This window comes from Mus pahari, chromosome 17 (genome assembly GCF_900095145.1).
Source record: "Mus pahari chromosome 17, PAHARI_EIJ_v1.1, whole genome shotgun sequence".
In the NCBI taxonomy this organism is placed as follows: Eukaryota; Metazoa; Chordata; class Mammalia; order Rodentia; family Muridae; genus Mus; species Mus pahari.
This window is the reverse complement of record NC_034606.1, coordinates 56,279,524-56,299,619: the sequence shown is the minus strand read 5'-3', so window position 1 is coordinate 56,299,619 and position 20,096 is coordinate 56,279,524. Positions and strand designations below refer to the sequence as shown.

At 42.7% G+C, this 20,096-nt stretch overlaps 1 protein-coding gene across 2 annotated transcripts in view; it reads left to right on the top strand.

Moving 5' to 3' along the window:
* The window catches only part of Slc2a13 (solute carrier family 2 member 13), a 304,413-nt gene that overhangs the window by 65,710 nt on the left and 218,607 nt on the right, over window positions 1–20,096 (top strand). For both annotated transcript variants that reach the window (XM_021216709.2, XM_029548259.1), the window contains exon 3: window positions 15,743–15,951. In XM_021216709.2, coding sequence (XP_021072368.1) covers window positions 15,743–15,951 — 209 coding nt within the window. The remainder of the gene's footprint in view (window positions 1–15,742; window positions 15,952–20,096) is intronic.

The following is a 20,096-nucleotide window of genomic DNA, read 5'->3' as shown; positions in this document are numbered from 1 at the left end:
CTCCTCCTCCTCCTCCTCCTCCTCCTCCTCCTCCTTCTCCCTCTTTCCATTTCAATGATCCTGAGCTAGAGGACTTTTTATGGCTGGCATTGGGGTTTTTGTTAGATAGTCTTTGGCTTTTGGAGGGAACATTGTCTACCCAGATGGGAAAATGTCATTTACAGTGTATAAACGCCTGTTAGTCAGAGCCAGTCACATCTGGCCAAGAAGCTGGAGCAGCTAAGGAAAGAGCTTCAGCAGCGTGGGGATTTAGTAGGGGCAGTAGCAAGGTCGGTCTGCCTTCAGGGTGGATAGAACTTAAAATCCTTAGTGGGATAGCTCTTTCTTTCTTTCTTTCTTTCTTTCTTTCTTTCTTTCTTTCTTTCTTTCTTTCTTTCTTTCTTTCTTTTAGTTAAATAGTCATCCATTGCTTTAAGAACACAGTAAGTTTGGTTTTGTGTTTGCAAGTCTTAGACAATTTTTAACTTATTTTTATTCTATTTTATGTGTATGAGTGTTATGAGTATGTCGGGAACTAAAAGGGGGGCCCTGGGGAAGAGGGGGAAGGGGAAAACCACACCCTGCCAGAGTTTTACCTATTCTCTGGTCTGTCAGGCATGGGAGGACTGCTATCTGCTTTCCACTCATCCCCTGGTGGGCATCTCCTCTAACCCACTCTTCAGGGGTTGGCAAGGGGCAGCCCTACCTGGGATTCCCGGAGCTACTTTGCTAAAGCCACTGGGGTTATGGGAGAGAGGGATGAGGGGAGAGGTTCCCAACACTGACGAGAGTGAGTGCAGTGGATCTTGATGAGCAAAGACTCTCTATGGTTTTAGAGCTTTATTATAGAACAGCAGGGGTAAAGAGAGAAGAGAGGAGAGAGGAGAGAGAGAGAGAGAGAGAGAGAGAGAGAGAGAGAGAGAGAGAGAGAGAGAGAGAGAGAGAAGGCTAGAGAGAAAGAGAGTAAGAGGGAGAGAGGAGAGGAGAAGACAGAGAAGAGAGGAGAGAAGACAAAAAGGGAGGAGAGGGGTTGAGAGTGAGGGGTAAGAAGTAAGAGAGGGAGAAGTCAGAGAGACAAGTAAGAGGAAAGAGAGCAGGGTGGGGGCCTCACAGCCCCTTTTATGGTCTTTACTGTTGCTAGGTAACTGGGGAGGAGTTTAGCCTGAAGATCAGAAGCTTGGGCCATTGCCTATGTGACTTCTAGCCATGCTTCTCTTGTGGGGGCTGTGGGGGTCGGTAACTTAGGCAGGAACCAGAGTTCCAGGAGGTGAATTATCACTATTTTCGGGGTTCAAACTTCAGCTCAACTGGAGACCAGCATGTAATTCCCCACAGCTTGCATGTGTGTTTGTGCACTGCATCCATTCCTGGGATCCACAGAGGCCAGAAGGTGGTGTTGGATCCTGGGAACTGGAGACATAGATGGCTGTAAGCTGCCATACAGGTGCTAAGAATTGAATGTAGGTCCTCTGGAAGAGCGGTCAGTGTCTTAAACTCATACTCATCTCTCCAGCCCCTTAAAGAATTTTCTTAAAAAAACAAAACTGATTGTATTGTTGAAATGGTGAACTTTTCTCTCCAGGAATCAGGTAGAATTTTTAAGTTTTAAAAGCATCATCAGCAAGATGTTATTTGATTGTTAATTGAAAGAACTTATTTGTCAGTCATTTGTAAGGTAATGTTTTCTGAAAACATATTTATGTTCACAAAATGTCCTCAAAATTAGTAATAATTACTAATTATAATTGCTAATTATTATTATGATTATCTATATCCGAAATAATAGAATGTGGGTTAATCTCTGTCTTAAAAATCACTATACTACCATTTTAATCAAAATGAATTTGGAACACACATATTAATTAGAGGTTAATAGCTCGATGGAAATTACAAATCTAAGTGTTGAAGAGATCTATAATATGCTATTACTAGAATTAAGATGTAAAAATTATTGTAAAGATATTCTAGTGTAACAGGGAGTGCCATTGAAGGCTTATTTTCGTGGTGTGAGTTGATTAGCTTGAGGTCTCATATCCTCATGTAGCTGATACTTCAGCAGTGGTGTTATTGTGAGGATTGAATAAGTGAATGGCTATGAAAATTCTTAAGAACCCTTAAATGATACCAGATATTGCTTGGCATTACGTCCACAAAGCATTAGCTCCAGCCTCTATATCCGTTTAACCCTGTTAATAAAAATCACTCTCCTCTTCAGCTTTCGGAGATTCTCCCGGTGAAAAGAAAATGCAGGTTGCCAATGGCAAGAGAGGTTTGTCTGAGGCAGATCTTTCCGAGGTCATGCCATACCGTGAGCAGAATTTTAAAAATCTGTTAATGACCAGAGCATGGAGGACCTTTAGTGAAAACAACTCTGTCCAGTATCATCATAGAAGATATACTTCTATGCACTTGTCCAAACTCATGGACCACAGTATTTCAGGAGTGAACTATGGGTAATGTAGTCCATGTGATCTACAGACTCATCATCTAATGTGCCACAATGGCCAGGGATGCTGATAACAGGGATGGAAGGGTGTGTGGGCAACCTCTGCACCTTCTCTTCCAGTGTAAGATGGCAATAGCAAATAGCAAATAGATGGGGCATTGAATTGAGTTGTGTGTTTGTGGTTTGCACATTAGTATGTGCTAAACTGGTAGATGACTCCCTCTTTTCCCCCCTAAAACAGCCACTAGAGTAGGTTAAAGGAGACAGCTAAGAAGCCATTATAAGAATAAATATAGAATAGTTTAAATACTTTCGTGTGGTAAGGAAATGTAAGATAGTAAAGATACAGGAGTAAATAACAGATGGGCAGATGGAGAGCCCATAGCTAAACAATGCAGGTAAAATGTAGCTCTAGCAACTGTTGCATTAAACGTTAAAGCATAGAGAGAGAATAAAAACGATCATCATATACCAATATTATATCTGAATATATCTTGTCTAGAAGACGTGTTTTTGTGCTTTAGATAAATTGAAAGTAAGAAGATGGGACAATAAAAATAAACATAAGGTGCTGTGCTGTTAGTAGTTGGTGTGGGACTTAAAGTCATATCAGTCGAGATGAGGACGGCTCACAAGATCAAAGAGCCCGTTCGCCAGAAGCAGCCATGAAGATAAAAATGTGGAATACGAGATGAAAGCATCAAAACAGAGACATCAAAAGGCAGTGGGTGCTGATGCTGCGCATGTACGCGCTGGGACAGATAGAGCCGGACACTTCAAAATGGCACAGAAATAAATGTTTTATCACAATAAAAATTAGCAGAATGGGAAAGAAACTAGAAAAATGGCAAGTGTGATGGTGCACGCCTTTGATCCCAGCGCTGAGAAGGGGAGGCAGGTGGAGCTCTAGTCATCTTGGGCTAAGTCTGCACAGGGAGATACAGACATCAGTGAGATGCTATCTAAGGATGAGGAGGAGTGGTGGAAGGAGGAAGAGGAGAAAAGGGGAGGGCAGAGCCAGGAAAAGGAGGAGAAATGGGGAGAAGGGGGCAAGGAGGAGGAGAAGGAGGAGAAGGAGGAAGAGGAGGAGGAGGAGGAGGAGGTTTCACTCAGGGAAACTTCCAGACCATAGTGAGACCCTATCCAAGGATGAAGAGCAGTGGTGGGAGGAGGAGAAGGAGAAAAGAGGAGGAGGAGGGGGAAAGGAGGAGAAGGGAGGAAGGATAATTGTGGAAGTTGTTAAACTGGAAAGTAAGGAATGGAACAATAAAATAAATAGAAAGTATAATAATAGAAAGACAGTAGATTTGATTCTGTGAGATGATTAATAAAAATAATGAAGTGGCTATGACTCATTATACCAAGAAAAAAAAAAAAAGATAAAAGCTTGTATTGTTAATACCAGGAGTAAAAGAGGGTGTGCCGTTCCTCTGGAAATTATAATCCCATTAACATTTTATAAACTAACTTTAAGAGGCATGTTGCTTAACGGTCACACTTTGCCAGAAATGCACAGCAAGTTAAATTGAAGGATACAAAATCTTGGATGTTTCTAAATCAATGGAAGCATGGCTCTTCACCCACCAGCTAGATAATTTCATCGGCAAGTTCTAGGAAGGAGTTGTATCTCTCATTCAGGGTCTGCAGGTAGGCACATATTCCTTCGCTGAACTCCATGTTAGTGAAGAATAAGACATGCTGCCTAAAGGAAGACAGACACAAAGAGCCTATGTTCCAGGGTTCCAGGGTTCCCCGTGAAGTTCATTAGCAAGCAAGCTGAAGCACAGGCACAGGACTCTTATCAACCGCTGGCCCTGGCTGTGACAATCAACTGGAAAGGCGTCAGTAGAAAGGAAATGTCTTGAATGGTAGACATATTTGTGTCTGGGCTGATAGTTGGTTATGGAATACATGCATTCCCTGATACCCAGAATGCTTTGCCTCTCTGCCATGGGTTTGATGTCTGGTACTGGAAGAAATTACCATGAGCTTCCTATTGGTTCCCTCATACTGTTCCATTTCTACACTGGCCACAGAATTTCTTTTTTTCTTTCTGAGACAGGGTCTCCTGTAGCTGTGGCCAGCCTTGAGCTTACTATGTACTGAGATGGGCTCTGAGTTCAATCCTCCTGCCTCCATTTCTGAAGCTCTAGAATTACAGATTTGTGCCCCAATGCTTGCCTTTACCATGAAAACAGCCCCCATTGAAATAAGTCTCCTGACACTTGTCTTTTTAAAGAGCTCCCATCATTGTGAAATTAAATAACCTTGCTTTGTTCAAAATGTCTGATGTGTAGGCTCTAAGAGGCAAGGGGTACTTATTCATGACTGTATCCTTATAATCTCCAGTTTAAAGCATGGAAGATTCTCAGAGAATCTAGGGAACATAATCAAGCAATGTCTCTGTCTCTCTCTCTCACACACACATATGAGTGAGTGAGCGAGAGAGAGTTGTTATAGAATCTATCGTATGAATTTAGTATAAGACTTCATTTACTTTGCAATTTAGTTTAAAACTAACATGAACAGAATGCCTCATTGTTTTAAACAGTGTCAATCTGTTTCTGCTAAAATATGTCCTTTTTTCTACGATAACCATGAGTCTAAATAGCATTTTTCAAGCCACTAAACACAGATATAAAATTACTTTTAGCTTTTTTTTTTCAATAAACCAACCACACCAAGTCAATATTTGGTTACATTTGCTTATTTGGTGGATTTTGTTTTATAAGTTTGCACAGAATCTTTTTTGAGGTAGCACAGAAGTCACTTATTTGCCGATCATAAATCAGTAGAGAGTAAACTGAAATGCTCAAAGACACATGGGAATGGCTTTTTTTTTTTTTTAAAACCAGCCCTTGCCAACCTTTGTGTCCTGATTAACTAACATGGTTATTGAATGTATATATGATCAGTGCTGATCTGCATAGTTTTTGAGGACAAGGGAGCATTGAAGTTAATGTGCCAAAATCTCGATTTGGCAATAATATTATCTTAACATCTGTTACTTATTTTTTTTTAATTATGTGTGTGCGCGCATGTCTGCATGTAGGCCAGAAGTGTGTGAACCTCCTGATAAAGATCTGGGAACCAAAAGCAGGGCCTCTGGGAGTACTGGAGGCCTTCCTAACCACTCTGTCATTTCTTTAGCTTAGCGTTTCTTATGAAACTGCTTACTGTTAAAATGGAGTTCAATTTAAAAACACATGATCCAGTAACTTGCTGTTATGTATAGTATACTAGGTGACCAAAACCAGTGCTACTTTCTTGACAGTATTATTGTGTCGGTGTTTCTTTAGTAAACAGATTGTTCATACAGTTATTGCCTAAGGGTGTAAGAAGTAGATGAAAGCCCACAGCCCCAGGAACGCTGAGGGACCAGCTCTGCATGCAGGCTGCAGGAACAGGATTCCAGGGTGTGATGTGAGGGATCTGGGGTTACTGCATTCTGTTTTCATTGGCATCCTGAGCTAGAAGGTTTATTTTCAGATCTATGCAGCATGGCTCCATCTTTCATTAGATTTATTTGTTAGGTATGGGGATGAGCCTAGTTCTTGGTCTTTCTTATACATTCAGAAGATATTTTTTTTGTCAGATAAACAGCTGAATATTGTTGACTCAGAGAGAATGTAAGAAATCCTGGCATAGCATTCTAAGCTCACATAAATCTTCAGTCAGTGGCTTTCAAAGAATCTACTAACTTTGATAGCAGACTCTTTTTTTAAAATTTCAATGAAAGGGAAAAGGATTTACTTTTATTTGTGAAGGCCTGACAGTTTGGAAGCATACAGGCTCACAGGTAGTGTGTGAACTTATGTGTAGTACCATGAAATCCACAAAACTAAGGCATGTTTGAGAATAAAACATAGATTGCATCTCAGTATAATAGTCTTTTAATTTACTTGAGCTGTTCAGAGTGATCTAATGTTGACTTGCTTTATTAATTAGAAAGGAATGGGTATAAACACAGGGTGGAAATGAAAGAATTATAACTACAAATTCAGTTTTGTTACTTGATTTTTCAAGTTTTATATTAACAGTACTGGCTATTATTGGACAATCTTCCTTAAGTCTTGACTTTCAAAGACTGTCATGACAGATCATCTTAGCATTGCCAAAAACATCAAGATTTTCTGTGGCTATGAAAATAAACAGTAGAGATTTAGTGTTTGGGACTTTTAGAGAGTATTTCTTGAGCACACATGTCTTAGTCAGGGTTTGTATTCCTTCACAAAACATCATGACCAAGAAGCAAGTTGGGGAGGGAAGGGTTTATTCAACTTGCATTTCCACATTGCTGTTCATCACCCAAGGAAGTCAGGACCGGAACTCAAGCAGGTCAGGAAGCAGGAGCTGATGCAGAGGCCATGGAGGGATGTTCCTTACTGTCTTGCTTCCCCTGGCTTCCTCTGCTTATAGAACCTAGGACCACCAGCCCAGGGATGGCACCACCCACAATGGACTAGGCCCTCCTACCCTTGATCACTAATTGAGAAAATACTCATGGAGGCCTTTTCTCAAGGGAGGCTCCTGTCTCTGTGATAACTCCAGCTGTGTCAGGTCACACAAAACCAGGCAGTAAAGCACAGTTCCATGGCAAGGAATTATGGGAGCTGGGACTAGTCCTGCAGCAGCTGGAACTTGAGTTTGTCAAAACACAATGGCGGAAGAAAAACAGAGAGGCTTAGACGAGAGTCTAGGGTGGGGGGTGTGCGCTAGGCCAATCCTCTGTTTATACCAGCACAGTCTTGCAAAAGCCCCACAGATATGGCCCCTACTTCCTTGACCAGTGCCACTAGCTGGGGACAAAGAGTTCAAACACCTGGACTTTGTCTTCAAACTATCTCATTCTGCCTTCAGCATCTATAGGCCCACGTCTGTCACAAAATGTGCAAATACATTCAGTCGGACTTTAAAAGTCCCTATAGTCTTAGAGTCTCAGTATTGCTCAAAAGATAGTATGGTTTATGTGGTTTAAGATTCTAGAAAATCTGGCTTTATGTCCCTTGCTTCAAAACAAACAAACAAACAAACAAAGACAGCTGCATATTTCCAACATACAATGATACAGATAAAGCCACCAATTCCAAAAAGGCAGAATGGGAAGTGTTGGGACCTAGGAATGACAAATTCTGCAGAGTGAGTGTCTAGCCATGCATGTAGCACCATGTTGGTATCTGAGGATTGTAGTAGACCTTCTGGGTTCCAGTTGCCTTCAGTAACTTTACCACTGGGGCCTGTGGCATATGTGACCACTCCCTTGAGCTGTCTAGACTGTTCCTGCAGCTTTCTTCTGTGAATATCTCTTGTTTTAGCATCTCCAGTTGCCCAAGATCCACTGCAACGTAGACTCTATCTTCTCTGCTTCAGTCAGTGGCCTCTCAGAGTCTACTTGTATGGAATCCAGCTTGTCACACACAGCCTGACCTTGGGGGATTTGGGGAAACAAGGTACAAGCCATCTTGTATAGCCCGGTCACGCTTTTAACTTCCATACAAAACAATACTATGCAGACAACTCCAAATTCCACTGCCAACTTAAGATATAGTCTGGCTCCTTCTACCAAGGCCATACTGGCCTCTGGTCTCCTACCTAGCTAAACCTAAGAAAGTATTTCCTCAGGTGCTGAAGCAGTATGTACTGGAAACTTTTGTCTAAATGACTCTCATTTTTCTATGCTCAAGCCCTCCTTGGGTATGTTCTTGCCTCTGTGGCACACTTCTTAGTGCCCCAGAAAAGAGAAGTGTAGTTTTGACAAACCAAGTTTGGGAAACACATGCAGTTGTTGCTTGAACTGAACCTTCCTGCTTTCAAGGTCAGTAGGGTAATGGGCCAAGTGGCTATGGCATTTGAATGCTTTTGTTTCAAGTGAACTATGATTCCTTTCCTTAGTAGAAGAGAGTCCTTCGAAAGCTGTGAAAATATCTACATACAAATCAATTTAACTATATATTCCAATGAAGTTCTTTAGCTGTGATGGTTTTCCACATCACCTTGACTTATAGTTAAAAATGCATAGAACTGTAACATCCTTTTGCTCCCAATGATTTTTTTTTAAATCTATTGTTATTCCTGTTGTTTTCCTACGTAATTGAAAGAGAAATAATTCTGGCGGCTGAGGCAGGAGATTGCAAATTCGAGGTCTGCTTAGACTATGGAGTGAGACCCTGTCTCAAAGAAACAACGACTCTTTTAACTGGTGGCTGCTTCCTGTGCTGTGGTAGTGCTGTCAGGGTTTTCTAGCTTGATCACGGAGGGCAAGTGCTAGAATCACGTGATGTTGTTTCTCTCCAGCTGCTCTGCTCCTGCTGGCTTGCAGTTATCCAGCCTGATTCGTGAAACTGTGCTACGTACACTCTGCGGGAAATTCAGAGCTGTAGCCTCTCTTTGCTTTCTGATTTTGCTGTATGCTTTAGGTGCATAGCTCCGAGTAAGTTAACCATGAAGTGAAGGTGAATTACTGCAATTTTTAATGAGTTCAGCATAGTCAATTACTAGATAATTACTGAATATTTACCATAGGTTGGCTCAGAGTAAATATGTATAGGGGCCAGACTGGCTGGATATCATTGGTTTCTTTTACTCCTTCCTAATTATGGGTCTCCTTTGTGTTTCATTTCTTAATCAATAAAGTGAGATTGATAATGCTATCCACGTCCTAGGGTTGTCGTGAAGGTGGTAGGTGTCCTGTATATTGGAGGTTTTTTTTTTTTTTTGGAACAGTGTTGGGCACTGTACTGGGTAGTTTTGTGTCAACTTACACAAGCTGGAGTTATCACAGAGAAAGGAGCTTCAGTTGGGGAAATGCCTCCTCGAGATCTAACTGTAAGACATTTTCTCAATGAGTGATCAAGGGGGGAGGTCCCCTTGTGGGTGGTGCCATCTCTGGGCTGGTAGTCTTGGGTTTATATGAGAGCAGGCTGAGGAAGCCAGGGAAAGCAAGTCAGTAAAGAACATCCCTCCATGGCCTCTGCATCAGCTCCTGCTCCCTGACCTGCTTGAGTTCCAGTCCTGACTTCTTTCAGTGATGAACAGCAGTGTGGAAAGTGTAAGCTGAATAAACCCTTTCCTCTCCAACCTGCTTCTTGGTCATGATGTTTGTGCAGGAATAGAAACCCTAAGACAGGCACATAGCTGGTGTCCTTTGTTAGCTCTTAACAGCTGTTCTAAGTGTTCTGTGAACCACCTGAGCCTGCACACTCAATTAGATTTCCGTGTACCGACAAAGACTGTGCAACATGCTAATTAACCCACAGCCTAGTTGGCAGAAGCCGGTGGTTGCTGCAGGCTGCAGAACTCTGTGTGTTAAACCGTCTCCTGTCAGACCGTCCTGACGGTGCACAAGTAGTAGTGTGAAACCTTTGAAACATGCTCTGTGGAGAGCCTGTAATATAATAGTGGCTGTAGCATATCTAATAGGCTGAGCCACTATAGGGCATCCAGGACCCCAGCAGTGAAGGATTTGGGCTTCTCAGCAAAGTCAGTTTTGGGGAACTCAGAAGTAAACGTACCCTGAGCAATGAGGAGATATTGTCCTAGGCTGACAGCATCTGAAAGGATTGCACCCCCGGAGAGTGCTGTATCCTTCAGTCTCAGGTGGACAGGTTGTAGGGACAGGGGAACTGCTAGCTGTGACCTTCTTCATGTCAAGATTGATGTATTTTAGAAGACGTCTTGCCATGACGCTAAGGATGTTTTGAAGAGTTTCAGAACGTATCAGTTCTCCCATTTGTCTTCTAGAGTCGGCTGGTTTCCCCCTTCTTAGCCTGTTGCTTCTTTGTACGTTCAAAAGACAAATGGCTTTTCCTTGAAATTTGGGATGTTTGTTGTTCACTTTTACCACAGGGAGTTTTAAATGTTTGGATCTGTGGTTCTTGGCCTCGAGTGCATATTAGCACCACCCGGAGAGCTCTTAATGAAATAGAATCCTTTGGGCTCAGAGCCCAGACCAATTAATCACAACCCCTAGGGAAGGCGGGGCTTAGGCACTGGTGTATTTAAAGCACCCTCTGGGAGATCCACATGTGAATACAGGATTCAGAACCCTTTCCTTTGCTTATAATAATGAGGTCTCCTGGTCCCTAGGGGCTCCTTCCTTAGTGCATCACACACTTAGGACTGCTTGTCATTCATCTGGCTCCTGACTTCAACGGATCGGGGAGACTGACATCCTCTGGAGCTTAGCTAAGCTTGTGGTGTCCTCCTTCTTTATCTTAGGTTGAATTCTTCACCAGCAGAACAGCAATCCTTCCCACTTTGACAGTATACAGATCTCCAAAAAGGGGAATTTTTTTTTTCTCCCAAACAATGATACTGGATAGTTCTACCAGCTGGATACATATCTGTATATAGATAGAGCAGATCTGTATGGAACTGCTCACAAGGTCAGCCATCCCAAGGAGGTGAAAGAGAGGCTGAGCCTCCTCTCTGCCACGTTAACGAGACTCGCTTGTCACACGCTGCCCCCAGCAGTGCTAGAGAATAGATACTGAGTAGGCATAGAGAGCCTGAGCAATGGGTCTTGTGGTTCAGTGTACCCGGACCTGAACCATGTTAATCAGTCCGCAGTTGAGGTTGAGACTATTAACTTAAGAGGAGAAATGGTTTTGGAGATCTCAGCTCACCATTTCCTGGCCTTTGGCTTTTTTGGGGGTGGAACGGGACAGAAAGGGAAGGTGGGAACCGTGTAGTGGCACATGGCAGAGACAGAAGGTGACCACATGGCAGTGGAGAAGCACATGACAAGAGGCAGCCCTTTTGACGACACGTCTGTTGCAGGGAATAAGGTCCTGAAGCCTCCAGAACTTCCTTGCCTGTTGAAGGTTCCATCACCAGCTACTAGTACAACTGCTGAGCAAGGTTTAGATACACAGCTTAGGGGGACGCAACTAAACCACAGTATGAAGTAGGAGTCGGTCTGTTCTTGCCGTTTACGTATGCAGCTGCTCACCCATCCTGTGCAGTGGGTTTCCACAAAGCTAAGCATTTTCTTCTGTCCGAATGTACGTTATCAGTGGTGATGATTAAAGCAGACTAAACCATCGATGTGTGTGGCTTTGTGTAGCAGTGAGGGGATGAGGAACTGGGAGTAGCCACTAGAATGTCCAAGACACCAGGGAAGAGAGGCTCCCAGGACCCAATGAGAATGACTTTAGCCGAAATGCACAGCGAAGGGGAGATAGAACCTGCAGAGACCACCTCCAGTAGACAGGCACAGCCCTGAGTTCAGGGATGGGGCCACCACTAATCTCAAAAATTTTAACCAGAAATGTTCCTGTCCGAAGGAAAGATAAGGACAAAAAATAGAACAGAGACTGAAGGAAAGGCCATCCAGAGCCCATACCACCTAGGGATCCATCCCATCTACAGACACCAAACCCTGACACTATTGCTGATGCCAAGAAGTGCTTGCTGACAGGAACCTGGCATGGCTGTTCCCTGAGAGGTTCTACCAGCACCTGACCAATACAGATGCAGACACTCCCAGCCAACCATCAGACTGAGCCCAGGGACCCCAATGGAAGAGCTAGGGGAAGGACTGAAGGAGCTAGAGGAGATTGCAACCCCATAAGAACAGCATCAGCTAACTGGACCACCCAGTGTTCCCAGAGACTAAGCCACCAACCAATGAGTATACATGGAGGGATCCGTGGATCCAGATAAATATGTAGCAGAGGATGGCCTTATTTGACATCAATGGGAGGGGAGACCCTTGGGCCTGTGGAGGTTTGATGCCCCAGTGTAGGGGGATGCTAGAGCGGTGAGGTGGGAGTGGGTGGGTAGGTAGAGGAGCACCCTCACAGGGGCAAAGGGGAGGAGGGAGAGGGCAGATGGGATGGGGTGGGCTGTGGGGGGGGGTAACTGGGAAGAGGGACATCACTTGAAATGTAATTGAATAAAATGATTAATAAAAAGAAGAAAGTGTGTAGTATGAGTTCATATGATATTTTTAGTATTATAGACTAGTCTTTACAAAGAGAAAGACTGGCCAAATTTTTCTCCTACTGCTGTGCAGGCTTAGGAGTTTGAGACCTAGGGTCTTGAGATGTCCTGTTGCAAAGGGCTCTGGGTCTAAAGCATTCTGGCTTCCAGAGCCCACATGTGCATGGGTCCCTGTTAAGTTTGCATTTCCCTTTTTGTCCTCTCTTTCTTCTCTTCTGTTTCTTTTAATTTCATAAAAATACTCTGCTGTGGGTTTTATTAGCAAGTAGCAAAGTACAAAGAAATATGTATATATTTTGGTGGTGGTCTGAAAATGATGTGGTTTCTGTCTGTCTTTGTGCAGCTCTTGAAAGTTTTCATCTACGGGGTGAATCTTATCTCATTCCTAATCCATTGTATTTAGCACATAATGTATACACCTGAAATACTGCTACGTGAGTGTAAACAGAGTTCCTCTCTATGTGCTGGCACAGAAAGTTTCAGAGCATGGCCGTTGTCCTTTCCTGTCATAAAATATTTACTAGATGCCAGCTATGTGAAAGATGCTTCACCAGGCGCTCTGCTAGGGAGTGGGAGTGACAGCTCAGATCCAATGGCAGCCTCTGAGGTTGAGAAGCAGTGCTCAAATTGTGAAGGAACACTCTGCCCTCTGCGAGCTGCACCGAGGGATTAAATGTTGATCTAATCGTACAGTACAGGCAGTGAAGTCTACATCATCTGTTCCATCTCTCACTCATAAGCACTTTGTTCACTCTCCGAATCTCACCTTTACCGATTCTTCCTGTGGGTGCAGTTTATAGTAAGTGGGATTCTATTACCCATTCATAAATAACTTTGCTCTCTGGATCACATTTTTTGCTGGTTCTACCTGTAGGTTTACTGTGCAGTTTATAGTAAGTGGTATTTTAATGTCCAAATCATAATTGTATTTTCCCTCTCTTGTTTTTAGGATTAAAACACAGTTTCTTAGAAAGTAGTTGCCTTACGTCATGAGATCTATCTCTGGGAGCCTTTACATTGCTTTATTCTAGGGCTAGCATAACTTAAAAGATAGACTAGCTTTGCAAAGCATATCCAATTAGGGTCGTCACTTGTTTACAATGATTTGTTTCAGCCTCAGTCTTTTCTGCTATGAGCCGTGGCTGCTTAATCATGGTGAACCTGTTGTTTCATGGCAAAATGAAATAGGAAGTTACTTTTTAAAAACTAATCATTCAAGCCGGGTGTGGTGGCACATGCCTTTAGTCCCAGCACTCAGGAGGCAGAGGTGGGCAAATTTCTGAGTTTGAGGCCAGCCTGGTCTACAAAGTGAGTTCCAGGACAGCCAGGGCTATACAGAGAAACCCTGTCTCCAAAAGCCAACAAAACAAAACAAAAAAACCACCACCAACAACAAAAACAAAAACACCAACAAACAAACAAACAAACAAAAACTAATCATTGGGTCTGGAGAGATGGCTCAATAGTTAAGAGCTCTGACTGCTCTTCCAGAGGTCCTGAGTTCAATTCCCAGCAACCACATGGTGACTCACAAACATCTGTAATGGAATCCGATGGAAGACAGCTACAGTGTACTCATATTAATAAATAAATAAATAAATAAATAAATAAATAAATAAATAAATAAAACTAATCATTCAAAGAACCAAAATAGCTATTAATAAACAAGTTGTTGCAAGACATGGTGGCTTAGCTCTGTAATCCCTAGTTCTTGTGAGACAGACAGAGGACTACATATTGTAAGCCAATAAAGTGACTTATAGAAAGACCATATTTCCAACAAGAAAGCAAAAACAAAAATCTGCCAACAAAACACAAAGGAAACAATTGTAGGCACTTAGTATCATGAGGAGTACATCTTGTATCAGATAGTTCTCTTAGTCCTGGGTTTGTCTCTGTTTCTGTTAAAAAAGCATGGCTGACCTATGTTACTCTTCAGGAGGAAGGGATGTTTTGGCTAAAGGTTTTTGAGTCAAGGCAGGAAGGACATCATGATAGCGGTTCAGTGTGAAGGGAATGTCACACTGTGTGCTATAGGCCAAAGGCAAGAGGAAAGGTGTGGGGTCCCAATATCGCCTTTCAGGGAATGGCCAATCACCAAACTTCCTCCCACTAGCAACATGAGCTGGCACGTAAGCCTTTAGCATGCGTGCCTTTAAGAGACACTTACCAAGACCATAGAAGCCCTACATTCATGTGCACTGGAAGATATGCACGGAATCTCTATCAGTAGGAGACAACACAGAGGTACTGCAAACCACAGTTATGCTGTGCCTATTAGTGTCAGATATATTAGATATGGAGAGCTTGGCATGATTTGCTCGGAATGTGGAAATACTATTATGGCACTTGCCTGTCATCGTGAAATTACAATTTGTATGAGAGAAATAAGTATTATGTTCTCATTTTCAATTTCAGTAGAGCATAAAGATAACTTTTCAAGGGAATAAAATCTGATTAATTAGCAATCAGACATGGCTGTGGTCCACACAGACATCAAATCCTGTAGTGAGAAAACATTCAATGCTGTTGGCTCTGTAGTGAGTGTGCGTTCAGTCTTGCTAAACTCTAGGGAGTGTTCAGTCAGTGATTTTAGACCATGGGAAGTATGGGTGTGCTCACTTATGTTAGACTCTGTGATGAGTATGTACTCAGTGCCCTTGGGCTCTGTGGTATGTGTGCACTCACTGAGCGTACACTCAGTCCTGTAGGTGCTGGGGAGGACTGTATACCCTTTTTATACTCTGGTGAATGAGCGTGCACATAGTGCGGTTAGACTCTGGGAGTGTGCACACAGTGTTTTAGACTGTATGATGAATGACTGGGCATGCTATGCTGTTAGATGTGTGATGTGTACACAGAACTGTTAGCATCTGAGGAGTGCACACTCTGTTTTCAGACAATGGTGAGTGTGCACTCAGGTATGTCAGACCCCCGAGGAGTACACACCAAGTGATGTTGGACTCTGTAGTAAATGAGAATTCACTAGGACTATTAGGATCCATGGCGAGTGTGAATCCAGTCCTGTTAGACTCTGTTGTAAGTGTGTCCTCAGTGCTGCTAGACTCCAGGGAGTGCACACTTGCTGTTTATATATTCTTGTGACACAATTATTTGATATATATGGACTCTATGCTGTCAGACATGATTTTGTGTATTCAGTGTTGTCAGAGTCTGGGCAGTGTGTACACTTAGTGTTTCCATACTCTTGTGAATAGTGTGCACTCGGCGCTGTTATACTCTCGGAAGTGCATGCTCTTTGTATGTAGAGTCTGTGTTCAATGAGTGTGCGCTCAGTACTGTTAGACTCCACCATGAATATATGCGCAGTGCTCTCAGAACAATCTCACAGTACCACTGAATTTCTTATTGCAGGTACATGTTGGGACTTGCAGCCATTCCAGCCATTATACAATTTTTTGGATTCCTCTTTTTGCCCGAAAGCCCTCGGTGGCTGATCCAGAAGGGACAGACTCAGAAGGCCCGCCGAATTTTGTCCCAGATGCGTGGCAATCAGACCATTGATGAGGAGTATGACAGCATCAGGAACAGCATCGAGGAGGAGGAAAAGGAAGCCACTGCAGGTATGTGCCTGTGCCACTGCATGAGACAGAGAGCGACGCGGTGTCTGTATTCAGAAACTAAATCACTTTAGGATTATTGAACACAGCCTTATGATGCAACCAAACAAAAATATATTTAACTTTAATATAATGGGCAATTGAGATACATTTTTCCAACAATAATGGTTATCACTCTCAATTCACTCGGTTTCCAAATTCACATTTAAAATGTCCCAATTTTGATTTCAGCCTGTACAAACTGGCTGTTCATATGGGGACATGTCCTATTTTTTTTTCAACCCCTATGAAGGTGTTGGATTTTGTCAAACACAAGTGTTGGCTGTTTTCAGCCCCTTTTGCTGCCAGTTTCAATAGAGCCAAAGGCTACTCTTTTTCCTACAGCAATCATTGTGCACAGGCACCAGGGCGAGTATGCTGTGACTTATCACTGCATGTGTGCAAAGCACAGTTATCTACTGCTACAACCCTCTGGGTCAGACCAGAGACCCATCTACTGGGGCATTTGGTTGCGAACCCATGGCCAGCATCTCTTGCATGTGTGACCATGCTGGTGTCTCTAAAGAAACCATTTGGTACAAAGCAAGGAGACTTCACCTTCACAAAATTATGTCCTTCAACTGTGTTCAACGTTGTGTTTCTTTTAAAAAAGCACTATTCTAAAGTTTCTGTTTAAATTGCAAATTGCTTTTTTTTTTCTCCAATCTGAACTCTCCCCCATAGTGCCTTAAATGAAATATCTGTTTCGTTGGTAATGATCAGTCCTCTTGAAACCTACGTTCTAATTATGTGTGATTGGAGTGGAAAACTCAGAATCTTAGGGTCATTGCATGAAATGCTGTGCAGAATTTATGAGTTGATTAAGAGAGATTTGTCTAAATGCAAGATTGTTGCATTTTCACTATAAACTATTAAGCACAAATCTTTTATTTTTTAAATTTTGGTCCTGGTATTTTTTTGTTTTGTTTTGTTTTTGTTTTAATACATGGCCTTGCACAGCTCATGATGGCCTAGAACTCATGATGTAGCCGAGGATGACCTTGAACTTACCCATTACACTGCCGTTGAACTCCTGATCTTCCTGTGCATACCTTTTGGGTGTGGGAACGTAGGTGTGTACCCCCTCTCTGCCCAACTTGCACACAGCTTCATTTTGATTGCCTGCAAATATATTTCCTTGAGCTGTACACTTGCTGACTGTGCAACTAATTGGGGTTCATGACTGCTGAGAATCTCTAACCAATTAGTCTCGGTGGAAGCTGGAGTCTCCTGTGATTCCAGTTATTTATGTGTGCTTTCATTTTTTATCACTGCTCTCTAGGAGCCAAAGAGGACATCATCTGGGGGGAAATAGATTCATTTTCTATTTCCCCTCCTTGCTTTAGATGTATATATTTAATGTTATAATATACTTGAGGCTTATTTCATGTTCGAATCTTCCAAACTTTGGAAGCAATGCAATTAGCCCACCTCTGGATTTGTAGAATGTGACATACATCCTCTTGCTTAATTTAAAAGTTTAGCCTATGTTTTTCTAAGGTACAGGTCAAAGACCATTGTAGAATAAGTTCACAGAGGTAGATTTAACGGTACTGGGCCTTGCCTCTGTGATTAAGAAGTAGGTGGGCTGGGTGTGGTGACCATGTATGTAGCTCCATACTACTAGGAAGGTTAAGACAAGAAGATTGTTGAACCCAGGAATTCAGGACCGCTCTGGGTAACATGGAGACTCTCCTGAAGAAAATAGGGAGAAAGCTAATCAGTGGGAAGAGACAGAATGTTTGTCCCCATCTTTGCAGTCCTCAGAGGATATGCCACAGCTGTCTCTTGGCTGTATACAATGTGTGTGTTTCTGTATTAGCTACAGATCAAGGAGAAAGCCAGGAAAAACCTGTCTCCCCACAAAAGCAGTGGCACAGTAATGGCTAGGCCCAATTCAAGGTCATTGTACTTGGGAAGTAGTGACCAGGGCTGTGGCTTAGCGAACCTTAGGCTTGGCCCCATATTCAAGAATAAAAGACTGGATGCACAGAAGAAATAACAGCTAACTTGAAAGTAATAGAACTGCCCTGGCACAGAGATGACTCAGCAGTGTGTTAGGACATGGCCCGTTCGTCTGTCCATGGAACTCAGGGAGGGGAGGTGTGAACTGTGGCTTCAAACTTGAAAGCCATGAGTCAGAGAGTCCAGCCTGCTGGAAGATGAACCTTGGACAGTGCCGTAAATAAATCCGATATCCCAGGCTAGGACGATGGTGGGATATCTTAAGTTTTGTAAAAAGGAATGTTTCTGTGGACATGGGGGCTTAGTTTATGTGGTACCTGGGAGCTCGATTATATTTAGGTTTGATTCCAGATCATTTTTTTTCTTGGTCACCTGAATTTAAATGTCACCTTTAGGCTGAGCTAATAGCACAAAGAAAGTGCATGTACCTAGCACACAGAAGACACTGGCTTATATCTACAATATTCAGCCCCTCAAGGAAAAAAAAAAAGAAGACTTCTCCAAATCAAAAGTGTAACTTTTTGAGAAAAGCGTGCATAGGTACTATTCGGCACACCCACTCATTTTGTGGCTGTGTGGTGGGATGAGAACGGAAAGCATTTCCTCTGGCTAAAACACGGTGATACAGACTCGGCCAGCATTGTGGCCCCGGCACATTTGGGCTTCCAAGCCACCACCGTGGAATAGGACTGGATTACAGCAGTCTCCTCTTCTTCACATAATGAAACAGGTCAACTTCCTTCCCTGGGTTCACTGTCTGCAGAGGAAATCTTTTGTGTGCGGTATGAATGCACCACCTGTCAATCAAAGCTGATTGGCCTATAGCTGAGGCAGGAAATAGAAGGTGGGACATCCCGTAGGAGAAAGGATTCTGGGATAGAACCAGGAGCGGGAAGATTGGGCCTTTAGAAACAGGAAGGAGGACATGCGTTATGGAACCTGAGCAGAAGTTTCCAGCCATGTGGCAGAACTTAGATCAGAGTAAATGGGATATTAATTTATGAGAAGGTTGGGGAATAGCCAAGGGAGTGCTTTCTGTTTATTCAAAAAATGCTATGAAGCTAATGTTCATTCAAAAGGTTTTACTAAATGATAGGGAACATATAGGTGTGGCAGTAGACAGAACAGACAAAGTTGTTGTCTATTTCTCCTGTTGAGTCAAATAATAAATAAAAGGATAACTACTGGTTAACCTCAAATTATGTAACTCTCTAAGGGAAATAAGCACTATACTAAAGTAATAATAGAGGCACTGTAAGGATATTATGTCAGATGGTTGGGAGAAGAGAGGGCTCTGAGCATCTGCACCATTAAATGAACCAGATTAATAGTAGTTCTAAAGTAGAGTTAAGTTTTCAGACTCTCGGGGAGGGTCTGACTGAGCCTCTATCCCAGAATGCTTTGCATCAACTCTGATGTGGTAGAGACATGATAATGCTTTTAGAGTCCAAAGCAAATCTGAATACAAATCGATTGTCGGGAGTCACCTCCCCATTTTTGCTGCATGTCTCTTATGCTTTGCTTTCCTAGTTTATTTCATTGCACAGATGTACACCAAGTCTGACATAGGGACCTACAACTGACATAGGGACCTTCAGAGAGACCAAGTCAGTTGCTTCAAGTAGTGCTCACAGACTATTCACTTAGCTTCAAAGTTACAGAGAGTTAGGCATGCAGGGCCTGAGTATTACATTGAAAGGGGCAGCTATGCTAAGTTCAAATTTTATTTGAACTTTTGTCTACAGGACTTAAGAAGTTAACAGACATTTTCACTCTACTCTACAATATAACTTTTTATGTGATGGTTTGAATTCAGTTTTCTAAACACTGACCACACCTTTTAGAAGGATCTGTGTGCTTCCAGACCCATCTGTGCACCCCAGGCATGACTTGAAGAGTTGCAGTTTCTTGTTTGGGGTTTTAGAAATAGACTGAGACCTCATCACTAGCCATGAGTGGGGTGTGTGAGGCTTTACCGCCTGCCTCTGCCTCCCAAGTGCTGGGATTAAAGGTGTGTGCCTCCACTGCCTGGCTAGTTTACAAGCTAATCCCTTTCTCTCATGACCAGGAAAACACAAGCAGTCAACAAGAGACAGAATTCCTTGGAAGGCAGTCTTTTCAAAAAAATCACATTTATTTATGTG